Consider the following 23,090-nt stretch of genomic DNA (forward strand, 5'->3'; position numbering starts at 1 on the left):
CTACTTCCTGTTCATGCAGGATTATCTACTCATAATAATAATAATGAGTCCCCCATTTTGTTTACAGTGTTGTGAAAACATAACAAAATAAGATATACAAAAAGAGAAGACAGGAGCAGACAGGAAACACGTACTGCATCCTACAAGACGGGTATTTTGAAAGACTGGGGCTATTACCACAGCCGCTGCGAGAACAGGAGGTCATGTAGGGGTTTTCAAAGTAACTGACCACGACAACTAACTTCCCTTTTTAAAACACTGGCATGCACATATTCCTTTCACCTCACTCAGTATCTTTGCCTCACCTCTCTCCCTCCACAAACACCCTTCAACTGTCCCTCTCAATTTGAAAACCTCTGCACTAGAGGCTTTATTTGTAGTTGAAAGAACACAGTTAAAGCTTGCAATGCTTGGTTGAATCCCTGTCTCCAAAATCAACTGGAGTGAGTGGAAATGAGGAAAAAATATGATTTAGCTTTGCGCTCTATGGGGGAAAGACAAGTTACAGAAGGACAAAGAAGAGAATGAGATACAAAAAGTACAAAATACAAGAAAAAAAAAAAAAAAGAGCGGAGAAGCAAGAGGATAGCCAAGGAAGTGTAACAGAAAAGAAATGTGGGAGAGGACTGGAAGAGAGAGTCAGTGAGAGAGAAAGAAAAAAAAAAGTGGGGTCATCGTGAGGGCCAAACAACCTGGAACCCATTACCGGAGCACCCAGTGGGACCCCCCCACACCACCGCACTCCCCCGTTTACAGTTCTCATGATGTCATACTACAGCGAGCCGCTACACTCTCCTGCATAACAGCACACAGCTCTGGTCAGACAGACTGAGATAAGCCTGATGAATGTTTTTCACTTCTGAAAGTTCTAGACATAAAAAAATACTCTACGCGGAGAAATACAGTCTAAAATATTTGGATGTAGTTTTTGCTTGAGTGTTCTCAAGAGTCACAATACACAAGATGACATTAGTTGCTACTACTGTACTACAACATACCGTATTATGGTATATTATAGACATTATCAGAGGTTAAGTTTAACACTTGAAAAGCCAAACTGCACTTAACTGTCTGCTTGAATTTTAGATTTGAAACAACACAACTGTTTCATGATTTTTCTCTAATCTATTTTCTATGCAAACCAGTAACATTTAAAATCATGCAAACTCTCTTCTTGTTTAATTATCACAGTAGGACAACAAGGTACCCTTTAAGACCACAAATCCGAGTATAAATGCTTTCTGAACTATTTGTTTGCTTTTTTTTTTTTAAACACATTTTAAACTTTCTGTAGTTAACTCAACAGCAGATATGTTCATGTGTTTAACTATGTAAAATACAAAGACACTAAACTTAATGAAGAGCAAAACCCTTTGTTGTAATACTGATAAGACTGAAATGCGACTCTTAAATGTAGTTTCTTACAGCCACAGAACACAATGAATGAAAAGATGCATGAAGCTGAAAGTTCTTCTCTTTAAGTACAGCAAGAACTTGTAGTAAACACTTTACTTACTGAAGCACAGAAAAGGCTGATATAGTGAAGAGAAAGGAAGAAAAACCGCCAAGCTCCAATCCCTCTAAGTCTGTGTACACTTATAAAAGTGAGAAAGGAGGCTTGAGCGAAAGAGGGCATGAGAGAGAGGAGAGAGAGAGAGAGAGAGAGAGAGAGAGAGAGAGAGAGAGAGAGAGAGATGGAGGAAGAGAGGGAGTGAGAGAGAGATCTCTACATCAGTAGAATTGGCAAATGAGAAGGAAGAGAGAGAGAGAGAGATGGGAAGGAAAGAGATAGAGGAGAGAGACAAAAAGAGGAGGGAAGAAGGAAAACAACGGAGACTCAGAGATCTCTGACTAGAAGAGGGTACCCCCATATTAGGTTATGAGGCAACTGGCCCATCACGACTCAGCAAGAGAGGAGATTTTATCAGAGAGCACACTCTAAACACACAAAGACGAGGAGACACTAGTATACAAGGTTTCAATCGATCCTCCTCTCGGAGCCTGTTCAATGTGTAAACAATGTCTGACAAGATTCAAATAAGGCCTCTGTGTTTTGATTAGGAGCTATTACACAAAACTCGAAAGACAACCGATGAAGCTTCTTTTTTCAAAGCCAACGTTCGTCACGTTGGCCTAATCCAAAAGCGATGCAAATTTCTACCAAAGACAATCTATTCCGTGCTAAGTCAAGTAAGAGCAATGTTTGCATCAAGAGATAGTGCTGAATTAATCTTACCAACACAAGGAGATAATTTGTGCTCCCTCGGTAGAGTCAGGAAATGGTGCAAAACGTTTCTCCCTAGTGACCTTATTAAACTGTGCATTAAATGACTGGAAATTGAACTAAGACGAGAATAAAAGTGTATCAATGCAAACGTGAACTTTGCAAACTAAGTACCAAAATAACTATCAATGCTGAATGCCATTTCCCATGTTTTTAATAAACTATTGAGTTAAATCTTTCCATACAAGGATGGTTCCCGAGTTATCCTGCTATGTGCAAGTGAAAAAAAAAATATACAAAATGTTTATTATTGCTCAGTGACACATAATTAAAAATGATAGAAAACTGATAAATAAAAGCTAGTTAGTGAACTTTGAGTTGTTTTGATAAGAATGAACTGCAATGCTTAACTTTGAAACCAAAATGGACAAGAGATCCTGAAAGAGCTATGGATGAAATCCTAACAGCCACAAAGCTGTCGTTTCAACAGATCCATCTCCAAGAAAACTGAGGAAACTATCTACTGATGAAGACAATGTAATACAACTGAAAGCTTATATAATTTAAATTTGTGATAAGATGTAAATTACAGGTTCAAACATTAAAACATTGACATTATACATGTGTGATAGGACGCTCCACATCATCCCCTCCTGGCTAGAGCGTAATTAGTCTAATTGGCCGAAATCACCCTTAAGACATCATAATAGCTTGGATTTTTATAAGGACAGGTGACACTGTGGGACCATTAAACCAGTAGAGACTGAGATACAGCCTCTTGATCTGTTTTATTTGCTTTGCTCTGGTGAGCGTTTCCCTGCCAACCTCTAATTAAAGAGCAGTGTTGCAGTTTTACTGTTCAAGCCAGCCCACTCAATGGTCGCCCATAGCCCTTGTGGTTTATTGTAATACACCCTAATATCATTATGTGTGTCAACACAGTTTCCCTGGACACATCAGACGCTGCTCATGCAGAAACAGTGAGTTTACAGTGACAGCGAACTACACACATAAACACAAGCCTTCGTTGATTACTGTTACATGGCTCAGCAAGCCTTAAAACAAAACGTGTACAATTATGGCAATACCTAACTAACAAGTGTTTTTTTTAAATCATCTATGTTCATCAAATATTTTTCATAGTAAACTTGTTATTTGTTTTGATTTTAGAGTTACAATTTTTCAGCTAAAGGCCGTACTTGCCACTCACATTTTCTAGAAATCTCTAAGACAACATTGGCTCTGTGAAAGTAAACATCTGTCCTGCTAAAGGGTTCTGGAGCAAATTGCTGAATCCCTTTAAGCTCCCAGCATGCTGTAGTGAAGCAGACCCCGGCATCTGACCTCTGTGTATTTACCAAATGTATAATCACAAACAAATCAAGAATGACCTCGAGAGGGAATAACCATGAAATACTTCAAAAATAAGATATCTAGTTGTCATACACCAGTTGTCACAACTCCACAGGATGAAACCCAATTTGTCATTTTAGCAAAAATTCAAATTGTATTGAAATCAAAGGTCTAGGCAGTTTCTCCTCTCATCAGTAATTGCAGTGCTACCTCACATTACAGACAAACAGATAATCACAACAGTCACAGGTCTAAATGAATGCAGCATACCCTATTGAATCTGCCTAATCAAGTGGAAAAATTAATCTGTTTCATGCCCAACTGACATCAAAGTGGTCTTCAGAACAAAGCAAACAGCTGGCCTGCCCTCAGTATTCGCTTTGCATGTCTTTGATCAATACTCAGCTAATGAGTCTGGCCGCTTGAGCCAGTAATGAGGGGTCAGATTAATGTATTATACTACATTTATTACATTAATTGCTTTTCGAAGGCACAAAGTCTCCCAATCAATATGAATTAAGACAATGATATAGTAGGATGTGGTGTTGTCTGTTTCTGTGATGATGCATATATTCCAAACACTGAACATGCACACCGGCCTGCTATCTGTATGTTTCTCTTAACACCGTGGAGTGGCTTTAGAGAACAGAACCTACATTACTTCCTAATGTTTGCATGGTTAATTCTTGAAAACAGCAATGTACATTTTATTCCAAAAAGTCTAGTGCCCTCTGGTGGATAGATATGAAAACTGTCACTGAAAATTACACAATATAACACATCACTTCTATAAGTTGGAAGATGACAGAGTTTAGATGTAGACTTTTCATGTCTTTATTTTATTTTATGAAACAGAAGTTGATAAAGGTGATATAGAAATAACTAGGACTGTAGCGAATTATCTTTTTTAAGGTCAATTCATTTCTGTAATTATTGTTTTGATTAACTGAGTGATGCTTTAGTCTATAAAATGTTAGAAAATAGTGAAATATGTCCATTACAATGTCCAGGAGCCCTACAGTGAGTGACAACTTTAATTTGCTCATTTTGTCCAACAAAAAGTCCACATCCCAAAGATTACAATGACATAAAACTGAGAAAAGTAACAATTCTTGATATTAAAACACAATGAAGAACAGACACAGAGATGATTAGTCAAACAGAATATGTCATTAAGTGTCATGGTGAAACTCTGACACACACCCACACACACCACAAACACGCAGATCAAAGATTGGCTGGAAATACTTTGAATATGCCAAGAATTTCTGCTCTTTCAATCATGACTCAAGCTCCAGCATTCATAGTTTTAGTGTCCACATACCGAAAATATTTAGCAACTCGAGTTCATCTGCAGCATAAAATATTGTATTCTCCACTAGATGGCACCAAAGGCTGAGTTACATATGACACTGTTCATATCCAGAGGACTGTTCACATTCAAAACCAGTTCTCTAACTTTAACTTTGCTATTTCTGTTATATTTTAGATCAAAAAATGGAAGGCAGAGAAGTAAATAGAGAGCATATTTGAAGTGGTTCAGATTTACATGCTTATCAGTTCAGATGAAAGCTTAAGGAGTACAAGCAGACTGTTTTAATTTTAAGTTGACAGAAATTCAGCATCCTCTTCAAAGATATTGCAGTGGTGCGGATGCTGGTCAGTGGGGTTGAAATATAATCTTGGCTGTGCTTCACTATGAGAACCTTGTTCAAAACTAAACAGATGAGTTTGATCAAATGAGCCTGCTGTATTTAACTTTGAGATAACTAAAAGATACTCTGTTAAGAAGTTTCTCTGAAATGCTGCTTTGACATTGATGCATTTTAATGGAGCCAAAACGATAAGCTAAAAAGCAATTAAATGATTACATACTGTACAGCCTCCCGCAAGCTTCATGGTTTTAATTTTGGCTAAATCCCCTCTGGTTGACCTTTCATTTATGAGTCAAAGTGTTAAGAAGGGGAGGTAGCACGCTATTTTAAAATCAATTGTGCTATTCTTCGAATGCAACAATAATAGCATGATACACAATTGCTTAATTCAATCAGTTTTGAGGGATATTGTTGGGCCATTTCCATCTAAATGCTCTTTTCTAAATCAAACCATCAGGTGTTAGCAGTGCTAATGGGTTATCCTCTATATTAAAATGTGATTACATCACTGGAGGAGAACCGAAACATTATGAGACACGCAACAGCCATGAAGTCAGTATCAGACACTGTGTGTCACATGAGGGTGATGAAACTGGGTAAACCAAATATGTTTCATATGTGGGTGAAATTCCACAAATTGCCACATAATGATTATTATGCAAAAAGTAGCTATTTAATATTGATCAGGAGTGTGTATATGTGTGTATGCTGCATTAACCTCAGCAGGTCAACATTCTCCACTGTGTTTGTTTATGTGCCAGGTCCTGACCGACAGTTTAGCAACCTTGGCTCTGAAGCAAAGCAGTTTTCCCACACTGTCACAGAGATGCGAGAAGCCTGAGCCAACAGCACGCACTCACATACACACACACATTTTAACCCCATGAAGTGAAAACACACCCAGATGCAGTTATGACACCCTTCTGTCACCCTGCATAAACAAACAGATGGAATGTGTTTCAACAGAAACAAGTGTAGCCACATGCACCCCCTGTGCGCCGGATTTGAGTAAACGTATTAACAGCTATGTAGCTGAGAATTAAGCGATGCTATGGTTTAAGACTGGTGAGGCCAGATTGTTTAAGATACTGTCATTGTGAAAACACTACTCCTTACAAAAGCATGCTAGATATTTACTGTCCAACCCTTCTCTGTGTAAGCAGACATCTGACTAAACAAGAGTGTGTCTCAACACACACACACACACACACATACTAATCTCTGGCTAAGCCGCAACACCCAGCTGAGTGAGAAAGTGGCCTGCTCGGCACATTCCTTTGTAGTGGCACAACACATAGAGAGAGAGCATAAGAGTGATAGACACAAGGTTAAATGAGTGTGACATACATGGAGGGTAAGCTTGAGTGTGTGTATTTGTGTGTGTGTGTGAGAGTGTGTGTAAGGTTGGGGTTTTGACAGCAATTTTTTCAAATTCTAATCCAGTATTGAAACCATCCATGGAATATGAATTTTCAGGTAGTTTTAGGTAATTCTGTCTTCAAAACTGTATATTTTCCCGATAGTTTTTATTGCACAAGTTTGAAAATTATATATTTGTTACTTAGCTGAATGCCTACCTTAATGTTTACACATTGCTCTTTGATAATAAAAATGAGAGAGGGGATGCGAGATTTGTCAAAGACAGATTGGTTTCAAAAGTTCCTGGTTTACAGTACTATGCAACTTACTACTGGAATGAACTGCATAACTGTTTCAAGTAGCGTGTCTGTGCGTGTGTATGATGATTGTGATGTGAATGAACCATCTTATTGTGATCCTATGCATATTTCACCTATTCGGAGGTCTCTCTTGCAAAAGAGATGTTGATCTTAATGCCATTTCCTGAATAACTAAGCGCTGAATAGGTATTTTACCATTGTGGGGGGTGATCAAAGGTAGAACTAGTTAACTGAGAACCACATTGCTTTCCAAACCCACTGCCCTTGTTCCAGTCACTAAGAAGAGGGGAACCACATTGGGTATTCCCCAATAACAAACAATAAAGCTCTGCACCTGTCTTGTAATGTGAAGCTTTTGTTCAGTCTAATCTCTCATCACAATCAGTCACCGATTTGTTTGATATGATCGGCATGTGTAGTATGTTGGAGTCACCAATCAAATCTCTCATAAACCTTTTAAGTAGCAAATGAGAGCAGAGCAGGAGTCTGGTACATTCTGTACTACTACAATGAAACATGAATACAAATAATGATTCACTCATCAGATTTTCATTTACATGTCTTGCCAAACACGCACACAAAACACAATAACAGGTATTCAGCACCAGACTGGCAAACTGCGATGTTGCTCAACTCCAGTTCACCTTGCAAAAATGTACAAGCAAGGCTCAGCCAATTTTCACAGCCCGGCTTCATCTCGATCTTTATTCTTTCACTCCTCTCATCCGGATTGTTTTTACTCAGTGCGCTGCGGTTTATCTGATGAACCCTACAAAAGAAATGAACCAGCCTATTTACCAAAGCAATTACCTGGAAAGCAAATCAATGCAACCTCACCTCATGACAATGTCTGGCATGGAATGGATGTCTGAAACCGGATATTTGTTGGACATTTTATCTTAAATGCTACCTTTAAAGCCATCACATATTTGTAACAAAGACACGGATGTGTTTGCAAAAGTTATTACCTGACCTCATAAATAACCTGTCTTTAAACATATCAACCCTTTTTACAGGCATGGGTATTTAACCAGCAAACGGCTGACTGAAACATAACATGTGACAAAGTAAATAAGAATGAGTTTAACAAGAACTTCCATATATCAAAGCCTGTATTTTGAGCTTATTGTTTGGGACACTCAGTCAATATTTGCTTACAAAAGTACACACCATCAGTCAGCACTGCAATGTAGCACAGCGAGTCATACTGACATAAGCCACAGCCATAAAGATGGTTAACAAATTTGCTCCAGAGAATAAATTTGATTTTTTAAGTAATGTTTTCATTCTCGGGTCATTTCTGTATGGTGCATTCATTACAGGCTTGGTTTGGGACAAAATTCAATTTTATCTACGACTACACAGAAAAGCGGAAAATTTGCTTACTTCGATATTTCAGTAGCCAACATTTCCCTTTCAGCAACTGCAACCACTAACTGATGGGGCACTTTGAGATTTCACTTTTAGTATAACTCTTTCAGTAGAGTTTAGGGGCTGTTTGCTACTTCAACATGAGGAGCAATCTAATATTTGTATTTCACTTCTACAACTGAAAAAATCAAAATGAAAGAGAAATAACAATAATCTGTGTGTGTATGTGTGTGTGGGTTTGTGTGTCTCAGTTGTTATAACCAACAGCAAAGAAAACACATTCGAGACTGAGTAACCATGTTACACTAGTGTGTGTGTGTGTGTGTGTGTGTATGATTAAAAGAGAGAGTGCATGTGTGTGTGTGTGCGTGTGTGTGTATGATTAAAAGAGAGAGTGCATGTGTGTGTGTGTGTGCGTGTGTGTGTGTGTGTGTGTGTGTGTATGATTAAAAGAGAGAGTGCATGTGTGTGTGTGTGTGTGTGTGTGTGTGTGTGTGTGTGTGTGTGTGTGTGTGTATGATTAAAAGAGAGAGTGCATGGTACTGTGACAATACTGATAACCTCCCTCTCTCTTTCACTATCATCCATCCAGACAGGAAATGATGCATACAGACTGGAGTGTTGTTTTTGTGAATAAAACCTGACTGGCTATTTATCTGGTGACCTGCACTTTTAAACTGAGCTTCCCCTTCACTAAAAAAAAAAACAAAAAAAAAAAACAGATAAACTCCTTAAAAGGCTACAATTAGTCATAGTCATGTAAAGTAATGGCATGATGTCCGATGGGCTAGATAATAGATAACCTCCTACGTGATGAACAACCCAAATGAAAGTCCTGTTTCGTTCTTACTGGTTCTTTGGTAAAAACTCAAGCATTTCAGTAAGAAATACTCGATCACTAAGCTTCAAAATATGTTGAGTGGGCTGCTAATACAAAATTGAAACTAATGGCTATGCTTCACAGAACTTAATAAAACATTAAGCACTTAAAATCAATTCCCTTTTAGGTTTTGGGTCAATGTAGCAACTACATTGCTGTGTTTTGGTCCCAACTGCAATGTATGCAATGCGATTTCATTCACTACATCTCTGATTCACCTCTGACTGGATACTTTTTCAATGCACAGGCTACTGAAGCTTTTCAGAAATGTTGAAATCATTAAAAAAAAAAAGCTGATGATCAAAACATAAGCCTTAGTATTAAATTATCCAAGAGACTCCCATATCTTTATATTGAGCAGTGCTTAGGTTATCATTACAAAAACAACATTCAAATGGTAATTTTACAATGGTAAAAAATACTTCTGGAGCAAGCGACTCCTCTCACCTTGCAATTCTCTATTGATTTCTATAGTAGCAAGCTGGAGCTGTAATCAAACTGATTCCACTGATCTATTGCATTTGGTGTCAACAGAGAGCATAACCTGGTTGCATTTGTACCTCCAAGAATTTAAGCTGCAGCTTGGTGTGAAGTAGATGTATCTAATGATCTAGTTAGTGTATTTACAGCTGGAGGCTGCTCAGCTAACAACAGTTTTCCGTTAGCTCCTCTATGGTTAGCTCTTGACCAGCTCTATCGAAGTTTAAGATACTTTGCTAAAAAATATGGTGACACTAGTGCACGAGGGAAAGGAAGCGACATCTTTATTTACTTTCCCACCACAAATATTCATAAATTTGAACTGACAAACTTCTGACCATAAGTCTACTCATGACAAGACATACTGACGGAAACAGAAAAGCACAGCATGTCTCTAGAGTATTCCTGTCCCTGAAGATTGCTTGCATCCTCAGTTATGGGAAGAGGATATATTTACAAGTATCTATCCCTTCACCCCACTCCCACTCAGCCCAAACCACTAGGGCAAACTATGTGTAAGTATATATGTACATGTCTGTGCATGCCTGTGAGTGTGGGTGTGCACGGTCACTTACCACTTAGCCTGACACCACTTTGAGTTAAATGAAAGGACTCTGCAGGGAACTAATTGGTAGACTCCACAAAGGCAAACATAAAATGCTTCTGGTTTCAGAGAGTGTTTGATCCCTACGCCAGGTGTGTGTGTGTGAGCATTTCACTGTTAAACCTGCATTAAGTACTGAAACACTTCCTCATTCTGTTTCTCACTTCCCCAACACTTTGCAGTACAATGATATAAAAAAAGACTGTAGGTACATTGATTAGTGCAAAGAAAGAATTAACAAAGTTTAACTAGGAACACCTGCGCAGTTTGTTTACTATTTATTTACTTTTGTATTTTAACTTCTAAATCTAGATCCGGATCTCTGGGTTACAATAATAAAATCTTAACAAAAAAACACAAAGCAAAATGATGTAGTACTGTCTGCTCTCATCAGTTGCACATTCAACTGTATGACTCATCTACAGAGCCCCACAAGAGAAAAGGAGCAAAACATTTTTTTGTTCTTTTTTTTGTTTTTCTTTTTTGAGAAATATTTTTAGAACGGAACTTTTTCTAAAATTTGTGAAGCTTATATTTGGAAGGATTTGAGCAGAAATGTTTTCTGTAGTTGCTATTTTCCATCATGAACATACGTAAAAACATAAGTTCATTTTAGTACAACGTAAATTCGTGGCTTCTTTTTCCTTCCTCGCTTTCACTCGCCCTATTCTCTCTCCAATAGTCCATGCCTGATTCCCCCCACCTTGTTTCTCACTTTTCTTCCATGGTCGATTTTCTTCTTTTTCCACTGTTAAAATCTCATTTTCTCCCTCTTTCTCTCCCACAGTGTTACCCCTCCCTTTCTCTCTGCTGCTGCTGTTGCCCTGTTCCAATCCCTCCTTCATATAATCCTGTGTTCTTTGGCTCGCTTCATTAGTTGTAGCAATAAACACACAGGGCCACAGGATACCTCCAGAAAACTCCTCGGCGTGATTACTGCAGAGTCAGGCTAACATGCCTTCATATAGGGGGCCTGTGTACCATAAACTGTGGTTGTGTGTGTGAAAAAGACAGAGGGGAGTCCAGACACACAGAAACAGTGTATGGATTTCTTTTTTCTTTTTTCTTTTTTCTTTGCTGCGTGGGCGCTTGTATTGCTATCTTTGTGTGGACCAACTTTAGTTTGAAACCATAATAGTGAGGACATTTCTGCATTGTGAGGACATTTTGGCCTGTCCTCACTACTTCAAACGACAGTTTGAGTGTTAAAACCTGGTTTTAAAGTTATGGTTAGGGGAAGGCATTTAGCTATGATGGTTAGGGTTAGTGTTAGGGGAAAGTCCATGTCCATAAAGAAACTTTACAGAGTGGTTTGCTCTGCTGTGGCCATCTCACAGTATGGCTGCATGAATTCATTCACACATACATGCAAGCACACAGAACAATATATGTTTGCATATTTACATCTAGACATGATTGTTTATTGTGTGGACAACTGTGCAGTCTATATATATCTAATGCTTAAGTGCTACTGAATATTGCATATATAGTCTTACAAAGACAACCTATCTACATCAGTCCGACCAGATGGTTTGCCAAGACACAGAGCATCCCATGAACTTGTGGTTTTATGCATTATGTTTAAGGTCTGTACTCTCTAAACCCTCATTATTATGCCACTAGCTCCTGTATGTGAGCTAATAAAATAGAAATGCACAGTAATGTTTCTTTAAAACCGTCTTTGACTTCCATTTGTTTGTGATGAGGTGTTTTTCATCCTTTTTTGCGATCTTGATGACAACTCTGCTACAACTCTACTTATTCACTTCTGCCCAGTGTTCTCAGAGCGTCTGTGGTGACCCCTTAGAGGAGTAGCTCATATGGTGTTTTGACAAGGCAAGTGCTGGCGACTCCCCCACTTTCAATAGGCTCATTATTAAAACAGCTCTGCCTGGACTGAACTCAGACCGTATTTCTACAACCACAAAGGACTCATAAAAACACTTTGCCAAAAGTCAGAAACCACACTGCAGCATGCACATGAGTGTGAGTGTGTGTGTGTGTTTGTGTGGCATGAGTGTACATGCCCCCCTCCACACGTGAGAAACTTTAGACAGTGCTTGGCTCTGTTGTGGCGGTCCCATGTATGTATGCATGAACTCATAAAAAAGACGAATACATATACATGTCGGAATCGCATCATAAAAATGTAATAGATTAAAAAATGCACAGTCACATGCACAGACCTGTGCCCCTGTTATAATACCTGTGGAGACCTGATTTGAATTAGAAGCACTTTTTAGTAGTTTTTTTTAAATTAAGTTTTGGGCAAATTCATGGTATTTTGAGGTGTTCTCCCATTACAGGTCTTAGCAGATGCATGACTCAGTGTCATACACAACAAAACTTTTTTATAAACATTAATATTACCACAATATTAATTACTTATTAATATCACAATTTTACACAGTCAAAAGTCTGTAGGTGGCTGACATTGACACACTGGTAAAGGCAGTAGGCTGCAGTAAACATGGTGATGCCTGTAAAGTCACAAAGTGCACAATTGCTTGGCTAAAAAAATCATTATCCTTACTATTACAGCTGATTTTAGCTCACTATTACAATGGAATTAAAACTAGTGTCACATAGCAATGGTTACACATATTAAAAAGTAAAATGGAAGCAACAATAGGTAAGCTACTATAACAGACTATTTCATGAGTGCATGTGTCTTCAAGACACAGAGTTTCTGTCTCCATGTGTTTTGAGTTTCTACAGGAAGAGGAGGGATAAGATAACAAAAAACAACTAAAAAGCTTCCTGTTGGAATTTGGTAATATGTGGCACAGCACGATTAGTAGTCTCCACAGAATGTCATGATATTTGCACCTCCAAGACTGAAAAAGCATGAGTTATGACATACGGTTGTTAAATGTGAAAGTCAGATAAAACGCCTTCTGAAAGGTAGCTATATGCTGTATATTCCTGGAATTGTGCTGCCAGGATTTGCTCAAATTGAACAGCCCCCGTGAGATGTTTTGATGTGTGTAAAACACTCTCTTGCTTGGAAACTGGATAATAACATAGCAATGTCCTGGGTTCCCTCTCTGCCTCTTTCCTTCCATCCATCTCTCTCTAACTTTCTCTCTCTCTCTGTCTGGCTCATTCACCCTCTCTCCAATTTTCATGGCTTTAACTTTAATGCAGATGCCAACTCTGCTCAGTCCATTTACACACACGCGTGCACACACACACACACACACACATACACGCGCACACACACAGAAGGCTCAGTCATTCAGTCTGTCAGTAATATGGGGAGCAGAACTAACAGAGAATAAATCATTTTTCCGCAGCAGGGGCCCACCTGAACAAAGAGCCTGTGTGTATGTGTTTTTGCGGTGTGTGCGTGTGTGCGTGTTGGTCTATTAACATATTTCTTGAACAAATTATTCGTCTTTCATGCATAACGGGCAGAACATTTCAATCCAAACAGAGGCAGGCAAAAGCCAAGAACAATTCTTCTCCATTGAACCAAGAATCAATCAAATCATAAATACTCCTGTACCACTGCAGTGATCAAGTATTGCGCTGTTGCTTGTGGCAGAGAGAAGAGAATTTGAGAAGTAAACCGCATACAACCCCGATGCCTTATCATCTATGGAAATTTCGCATCATTTTAAAGCACTTCAAGAATAAGTACATTATAGCTTGAAGCAAAACGTCAGTGATGCAAGACCATGAACACCGTAAAGACTGAATAGTTCCCACTGCAACATACTTCCTAAACTCATAAAAAAGGCAATTTTAATGACCCTTGGCTTGGGATGATCATGGAAAACCTTTTTAATTGTGCTGGAAAAACTTCATGTGTCTGTTTTGTCTTGTGTTTTGGACTAACAGTATACTTTCATTTTTTTTTTTTTTTTTTTTTTTTTTTTTAAAATAAAGTCTCAGAGTTGTAGAGGTCCCAATTTTCCAATTTTTTGCACATAGCTGCTTTGCTCCGTCAGTGTTTGTCCACCCTGAAGAGAAGCAGAGCTGTCAATTAACCCATTGCGGAGTACTTCTACAATTGCTCTAATTGGCTTTATGAGCTGCTTTTGAACTAATTCTGAACTAATCATGTTTTCAGATGGATATATAACTACATCTTCACAGATGGGGGTCTTCCTGGTTCTGACTCATTTTCTTCCCGTTTACTGTTCATCCAAAGCTCTTCCTTTCAGTGTTACTCTTTCATCTCGCTTTCAAAAATGTGAGATTTTTCATCTGTCCCCTCTTCGTGACATGGTGTAACACAGTCTTGTGATTTGTTGCAGCAGCTTATGGAGAAACTGGGACTGTTTGGTTTGAAGCAGCGTATCATCCTGACAATACAACTACAGCCAAATCACTGTAACGTAAGAATGAAATTGCATAGAAGCTTGAATTGAAATTTTAATTTTAGTTCGATTTATCCTGCAGACTTTCTTGAGGTCTTTTTGAGATGCACTAATAAAGTTCTCCCTTAACGTGAGCATGTTAACAGTTGCCTCAGTGTGAAAGACAAACTCTCCAAGAGCTGAGAAGTTCACTGCTTTGCTGTCCTAAATCAGTTTTCTAAAACCTTTATAGCACAGCTAAGTCCTTGAAGTCTGGAATGCTTGTATTATGCGTTTGCGTTTAAAACCTGGTCTTGTGACACACCTGTGTAGTCATGCATACTAACAGAGTATTTGTATATTCAATCCTTACCTGCTGCAGCTTAATCCCAACAAAGCACAGCATCCCTCTGGAGACTCTGAAGTCTTCTCCCACACCACGCATTAAGATTGGCCACATATCATTCTTACTAGGTTGCCGTGTCCTGTGACAAACAACCTCCTCCCAGGCCTCCTCTGAAATGCGTCCTGACGGCAGTGTCCTGACAATCGCTCTGGTTCCAGTACACACTGACTTGGTCATCTTATGGAGAGAAGGACAGTATTTCAGTATTTATCACTGATTTGAAGTTTTGAAGACATTAATGTGAGGATTGTTGTGAAGATTGAGTGAAAAGGGATACAAATGAACATAAAAAATAATAAATATGTTCAAGATATCAACTGAGCATCTTTGTTCAAGATACAAATTCTATATAAAAACTAAAACTCACCTAACCAATTAAAAGACCAACAGAGACGAATCAGAATTTTGCATCTATGTACCTTCTGATTATTCTTGAAGAACCGTCTGACTAGGACGGTGGAACGCTCTTTACGGTTCCTAACAAACTCTGTGTTATCCAAGAAACCATCTCCCTCATCACTGCTGCTGCCCCCGCTGCAGATCCTGGTCACTTCCGAGGACAACCTCTCATCGTGCCTCAGGGTTGTTGTCATGGTTTCGAGAGAGCCCCGACGTAAAAACAGTTTCTCCAAGGAGGATTTGTTAACCCGGGGCCTTCTGTTGAGCCTCTCTAAACTTGAGTAGCCATCTTTAAGATGGTGCTGGTGGATGTGACCGTTTTGTTGATGCTGCCTGTGGTTGGAAAGGGGAGAACTACAGGGAGATGACATCAGAGAGCTTGGTTCACTGGAAGGACTGCACTGGGATGAGAAGCACGGTGACGTCTAGAACCAGAAAACACGGCAAATTAAAATGGTCAGAATGATGTATGGCTCAATTAGCAGTGCCTTAAACAGGCGACCTAACAGGATACAGCATTAAATCTACAGTGTAAACATTGTGAGCGCACATACAGAAACAAATAAAGGGGGTGATGTAGCCTAGATGTAGTGAATTAGCAGGTAATCAGTGCTAGTACCTCCCTCCTTTATTACCTTGTAGAAAGCCAGCATAGACACGGGCATGCTGCTGCGGCGGATGTGGCGGTGGTTTGGCTGAGAGGGGCTCGGGCTGAAGTGAGGACTGTGAACAGGGCTGGATCTGGGGCTTGGACTGGATCTGGGGCTGTGGCAACAGTTCATGTTTGGATTTGTGTAAGGGCTAGGGGTGCAGGAGCATCGAGTGCTGCCAGTTCTGTTTCTGCTTGCATCCACACCCTCACCAGTGATGTCCAGCTGGCACGGAGATCCTTGTGAACCTTTCCCAGGTATCGGAGTAACTGTGTTAGTTATTCCTTCGATTCTTTTGCCAGCCGCCCACTCTGGATAAAGTTTTTCTCCCATGCTCCGGAGTTTTGAGCTGTAATCCAAACACTCATATTCCCCATCCAAAATTGTGCCTTCTCCACTGTCGCACGACAACTTCCTATATAAGACAAGGGAAGGGCTACTTTGCTGTTTTGACTGCCACAATTGGTCAGAGTACTGTCGTACTTCCCGGCTGTCATTTGAGTGTCTGGCTTCTCTGCTGGGCCTGCTCCCAGCAGACGGGGGTGAAGAACGCTGAGGCAAGACTACAGCCCCAACCTGTGTCAGATTTTCTTCAGTAGCCATTGTGTCTCCCTGGTTCGCCCAGCTTTGTCCCTTGTTTTGCTGCAGCTCTGAAAAGAAGTAAAAAATTCTATTGATGAAATTTATCATAACAGCATTTAGATTAATTCAAAATTTTGTCCTTTATTTATCTGAAAAGCATCAGTCAAATACATTCCACCAACACTCTCTAAATTCCTAACACTGGAGAGGCAACTTTTCCATCTCAATTAGTGGCTCCATAAAGCAGCAAGAGGAAATGAAATTTGCAGAGGAAATTAAATTTGCAGATTCAAAAACCCATATATTGTGCTAAGTGACAGCATTCTTGTGCTTACAAACTCAACTGGTCTAGATGGGTGATGTTAGGTTGTCCTGCTTTCCCATAATTCAAACCTATGTTTCAAACTTCACTTTAAAATACTTACTTAGACAATCAGAAGGGTCCACATCAGGTCATGCTGCACAAAAGTCCTTAGCCTCTTTTTCAGTTTCAGTATGCTTTCTTGGACATAGGCCTGTCCTGGAGCAAATATAACTTCAGTGTCCAATGACCTCTTCAGTGACTAAGAAAGCACATCGATACAGAGTGTGCTCTGTTTGTGTGGGTGTGTGTGTGTTGTGGAAACAGAAGCTTGTGCAGCTGTACAAACCACCAGATAGAGAAACACGGAGGTGACCCTGGAGGACTGAGGAATTTCCTTGATAGTACAGTTCACAGTCACAGCTTACAAGGCCATGTGTGCGCCAGTGTGCACTAGTTCTGATTGGTCCTGACATGTATCTGTGCCATGGTTATCCACTGGCAGGTCCTGAGAGAGAAAGAGAGAGAGAGAGGCAGAAGGAACACAGACACATCAGTCAATATTTTCCTGTGTTTTCTGGTATTAAAAGGGTAATTTTCACTCTATTTTTTAAATTCACAATAAAATAAATGGTCAATTGTCACGCTGTTAAAGTACATTCAAAGAGAATAATAGGGTGAGATGGTTAGTCAGCTAGTTATACAAATGCGAAAAGGAACATGGAGTGCAAAACAAAACATGAGAAACACATAAAACATATTTTACTACCGTTTAAAATATGCCAATTTTCTCTCTCATTTCCTTCCGTGCTCCCTTCTTTCATCGCATCAGCTTTCTTATCTATAGCTATTCAACTACATCACTGCAAAGTGAGCGGGCCATTGTGCCTGAAACAACTGAATCAACAAATGCTGAATTTAAGCGAGAAGGGAAAGACAGAGGGAAGGAACAGCACTTATTTTACACCCATCAATACTACCAACTTTCTGGGGCAATAAGAATAAAACTATAAACAGTACATTTATTCCCACTTCCTGAGATGATGTATGAGGTGTATGAAGTTTTGTGTGCTTGGTATGGAGCAGGGGTTTTGAACGTCTGACACTGTGGGCCCCCTCCCAGACAAAACTGAGACAACTGCAGCCCCTCACAAACCTCTGATATCAATAATTGAGTTTGTTTGGACTATCACCCCTCTGAGGTACTTTTTTTTTTATTCTTCAGTAATGTTGTGTCTTGGAGAAATGGTTCAGTTTAACTCCAAAGGAAAAGCTTAACAGTGGAAAGATGTACTTCGAATAAGTCATATCATCACCTCAACACCAAAGTATCAACATTTCACAGCATGCTGCTAGTAAAAAGTGGATATCAACTCTGTTTATACCACAGTTATCTTACCATCATCTTACCATTATCATGAGCTTACATTTTGCAGATTTGGAGAAAAACAGTGTTGATTGGACAGTTTTACATACACACACACACACACACACACACATATATATAAATATATACATATACCAATACTGTGATATATAAATATCACAGTATTTGATACACTCCCCCAGTCTTCCCTCAACACACACATACACTTGTTATCATTATCAGAATTTCTGATTACTATAATCAGTTTGTTTATTTGTGATACTGTCCAGCCCTGTCTTTAAATGAAACAACACACTAGTTAAAAGAAGCTGGTTATGCAAAAAAGTATCTGATCTACATCCATGACACTAACAGGCGTCCCTATGAAAGTCAACAGTCAATTTTATATGGCTGGTATTCATCACACCGAGCTCTGCAGTAAATAGGGAATGATGTCTCTCATCCAATACCACAGAAAATGTTTTTTTTTTCATTTCCTCTCATTCTGTCCATATCAATCTAGCACACTAGTAGGGAGTCATTATGCAACATGCTTGCAAGAAATAAGTCCATAACAGACACTCTCACCCACAACATGCAGGCTTACTAATTGTGTGGTTCTGGTACCATCATGGTGGCCAGCGACGAATAAATCCAAAAAACTAGTACCCGAAACCTCATAATTAGAGTGACCACAGCCCTCAATTCCCTGCCAAAATGCGTGGGCCACAGTCGGAATGTGGGACTGACCCCGAGAGGAAGGACCAGCCTCAGGGTTAGACATTTAGTGTGTGTGTGTGTGTGTGTGTGTGTGTGTGTGTGTGTGTAGGGGGGGGGGGGGGGGGGGGGGGGGGGGGGGGACACCGACAGGCAGAGAAGTGGTAGCTTAGCACATAGATTCTTGGTAAATTCTAGCGGTCAAGGCATTCAAGTCTAGCCCACAAACACACACACACACACACACACACACACACACACACACACACACACACAAGTATATCAAGGTGTCTGTGTTGGATGTCTGCAGCCTCTTTTCACGGCTCTGTGCTACATTCACACAAGACAAGTGCTCCATTCATAAGCCGGCAGTGACATCTAACCTTCATACGACTTCCTCTACTTTACAACTTTGCCATTGACTTTTGAAGCAACTGATTTGATAGTTCCAAAAAGATAACCTTTAATGATGGGACATTCGGTGATAGCGCTGCTTGATTTATGATCTTTTTGTTAAATGCCAGAACACTGTTCCACACATCTACAATGGCACTCTGACTCAACTGAATCCAGCACTTCATCATAGCAGAACAAACCCACATCGAGCATTAGACAGCGTTATTGTTTTACTGGTGTTGCTGAGGCAGTTTTAAAAGAATAAACCACTCCTGTAGTAATAAATAGGAGACATGACCTCATTTTGCATGGAAAACATGCAAAACTACTTGATATGGTTCGCCAATTATTTTACCAGACCCTGCTTACCCAGTGTAATTCTGAAAATCTGCTTTGATAATACACATAACAAGTTTTTCACAAACTATTTTTGCAGCACATCGACACTTCACATTGGTGCCTGTGGAAACTGTATATATGACCTTTCATAAAATGGATTTGGGAAGTCAGGGAAGACAGGTTTGGTGACCATGGAGATTTGCATAGTATTTACCTTTAATAGACCCTTGACCTCCCTTATACAAAAAATAAAATAAGAATAAAATAATTTCCCAGATGGTATCAATAAGGTTCATCATATTATACTTATCTAATAAAATATGTTAAAAAAAGCATAAAATGCTACACAAACATGCAGTATGTTTGCTCAAATACTTAACTAAACTAACAACAAGTTCCAGGATAATGGATTTCATTGTGTCAGTTGCACAATCTACCTCTTGGCTGAAAGTGCAACACCTTACAATACCTTGCCTGGAGCTACACCTCTGATTGAGAGCAAACACATTCAAATCTAATAACATGCTGAAGGTGGTTTCTCTCAACACCTCTGACAAAATACAGCGAAGAACCTTTTCATCTCCATTTTTTTTGAATGTTTACAGGGAAGATGCTTTATCATGGTTAAACTACTCAAAAGTCAGTTTTCAGAGGCCCGTGTCATCATCAGCAAGTCATCAACAATCATGTCAGATCACATTTTTGGAGTACTCCGTTCGTCACAGTGGTGAGAGCCCACTCAAGTCCGTAACAGGAAGAATCTCGCTGGCATGTGTCACAGCGAAAAAACAGGTCCGACCAGATGTATCAAATGTTGGCAAAGCATATGTGCAAAACGTTTTCGCAACTACATTTGACAGTGTATTTCTCCCCGGTGCCTGTGTTATGGTTGCTACTCATGCTAGATATGAAACAAATCATAAGCATGTGACTGTTTTTTCTTTTTATATTTACCATAATAATGAACAAATTACATGTAATCTGTGTTCATCTCTCTGTGAGCCTGTGTTTACATGCCTACATTCCCAACTGCCTAAAATCCAAAATCCAGTTTGGTATGTAAAGTATAATTTGTTATGGGCAACTTGCATTGAGATGGGGTGTGGTCATGGAAGTGAGATAAGCAGCCAAAGCACAGGCAAGTCTTGGCAAATACTAAAATTAGAGGGAGTAATAAGACATGAAAGTGAAACTAAATGTGCTGCAGAAAAGTCATGATTAAAAACATGTAAGAGACTGACATCAGTTTTCTAATTGGTGACCATCTGTGGCTTCAGTCGCGGCCGTGGGGATGATGGCTGTCACGTTAAGGCTGATGTCATTTCAGGATGCAAAGTGACACGTGACGCATGTAAGGGCATGAACCTATCCAATTATGGGTCAGGAGGGCAGTACTAGCATAACATTTTGGTTACTCGAGGCAAGAGGTTGCATACTGTAACTTTAAATCCCGAAGCCATGTGCCTTGAGGCATGATAGACAGCTGTGAATGCCATCAAGCTAATTTAAAAACACTCTGAAATTAGCAACAGGATAGCACTTCCACACTGTGTTTACTTAACATGGAAGCGTGTGGATCTAAAGTAAGGTTTGAAATAGCCTAGTTGTGCTACAGCTGCTCATTTAGTGTCTTTCCTCCATGGCTGTGCATTTAATTCTTATAATTTGCAGAACTAGCAAATAAACAGCAATAATTAAGACAGCTTTACACCATAACTACAAAGTAGGCCTGTAAGAGTGAAATTTACACACTGCAGAACGGTAAGTAATAAAAAAGAATGATTAAATCTCTGCGGTTACAAAACCTGAAAAACAATTCACTCACTCACACACACACACACACACACACACACACAGTTCAAAGTAGCTCTTGTTATCAGCTGAACTGTGACCCTGTCCGGGAAAGCAAATGGCTCTTCCCGTCTAAATCTCAGCCTTGGGCCAAAAACACAGACAGGCAGACACACACGCATACACACAGGAAACCAGGTCACACTGACTGACAAGTGCACTGACCAAGAAAACCCTCAATCACTTCTACTTCACTAGATGTATTATAAAGAATATTATTGTCCAGCACAACTCTTTATGTCAGGCATCCTGTCCTATGAAATAGCACGAATTTTAAGTTTAAAGTATTTGGATATAATTTTATGACAATACTTACATTTAATGTAGGTATATGCCTCTTTAAAAAAAAGTTTTGTAAATCAAATACTTCAGGTTTTCCTGGTCATTCAAGATTCTGCTCAATCCGGGACAAATGAGTGAGAGACAGAGAGGGAGAGAGCGAATGAGTGTGCGTGCGTGTGTGTGTGTGTGTGTGTGTGTGTGTGTGTGAGTGAAAGAATGATATGAAGGGATGGGCCTTGCACAGTCAGCAACCAATCAGATTGTGTTTTTGAAGTTTGTATATAATTTATCGGCATATATCTTAACGGTCCAGTGACACACACAACTATTTCATTCCAGACACTATTAGTGAATGGTTTCTATTCTAAATGAGATACTGTATATCTATGTTGGTATAAAAATACATTTTTTTAAGATAAGTGACGATAAACTTTCAATATAATAACTCATAAATAATCTTAACTGTAATTATATAATGCCAAACAATTTTCTTGATTTCAATGATTTTGCAACAATGTGTGTAGATATCTCGTTTTGGAATGAAATCAAGTAACAAATACACAAAAGATATCTGCGAGCACAAGATCAATATACACAGCGGACAGAAATTAGCATAATCATCCCGACACTCTTGATCCACAAATTTTACTGAGATGACTAAGAACCATGATCCATGAGCACTTTATTCTTTTCTTATTTTTGCCTGGCAACATCAAACGTTTGAAACAAAATTTGCCTTGATGACCCGAAATGACCTCATTTTTAGAGCTGGAATTAAAAACCCGAAGCATCTTGATGGTGTAAACACGGCACAACATCCCAAACATAAACAAAAGCACACTAACTTCCAAACAAGGATTATGAATTGATTTTCCTAATCCACGTCTAATTCCTTTGCTCCTTTTATCATGCTAATTTGTGGCTGTGCTTCATTTTGCTCACAGGTGCACTACATAACGTGCACTTACACTCCTGATGATGTTGGTTTTTATACTACAAAACACTATACAACACTATATGTAGTTCAGACTATCACAGACAGGATCAATCCTCTCAATTGTAGAATACTAAAAAGATACTGGAGGCATTTTTTTTTTTTCCAAAGTGACAAATGCCTCAAAAATGAGCTTGTATACTGGTTTAAAAGGGCTTGAATACTTCAATAAAAGCTGGGGCAAAACGCTGTAATCTTAACCTCGCGGCTAAAAGACATGGTAAAATAAGGACAGACAGTTTACTGCCCATCTTGTT

At 39.3% G+C, this 23,090-nt stretch overlaps 1 protein-coding gene across 4 annotated transcripts in view; it reads right to left on the reverse strand.

Annotated features, from left to right (window-relative positions):
* The window catches only part of plce1 (phospholipase C, epsilon 1), an 87,074-nt gene that overhangs the window by 58,129 nt on the left and 5,855 nt on the right, over positions 1-23,090 (reverse strand). For 3 of the 4 annotated variants that reach the window (XM_044337090.1, XM_044337093.1, XM_044337091.1), the window contains 4 exons: positions 17,238-17,396; positions 15,991-16,655; positions 15,376-15,780; positions 14,924-15,133 (listed from right to left, as the gene is read on the reverse strand). In XM_044337090.1, coding sequence (XP_044193025.1) covers positions 14,924-15,133; positions 15,376-15,780; positions 15,991-16,655; positions 17,238-17,364 — 1,407 coding nt within the window. In that variant the 5' untranslated portion in view covers positions 17,365-17,396. Of the gene's footprint in view, positions 1-14,923; positions 15,134-15,375; positions 15,781-15,990; positions 16,656-17,012; positions 17,397-23,090 lie in introns of those variants that run through there. The other variant, XM_044337092.1, reaches the window with a different exon arrangement.

The sequence above is a fragment of the Thunnus albacares genome, chromosome 20, assembly GCF_914725855.1.
Source record: "Thunnus albacares chromosome 20, fThuAlb1.1, whole genome shotgun sequence".
In the NCBI taxonomy this organism is placed as follows: Eukaryota; Metazoa; Chordata; class Actinopteri; order Scombriformes; family Scombridae; genus Thunnus; species Thunnus albacares.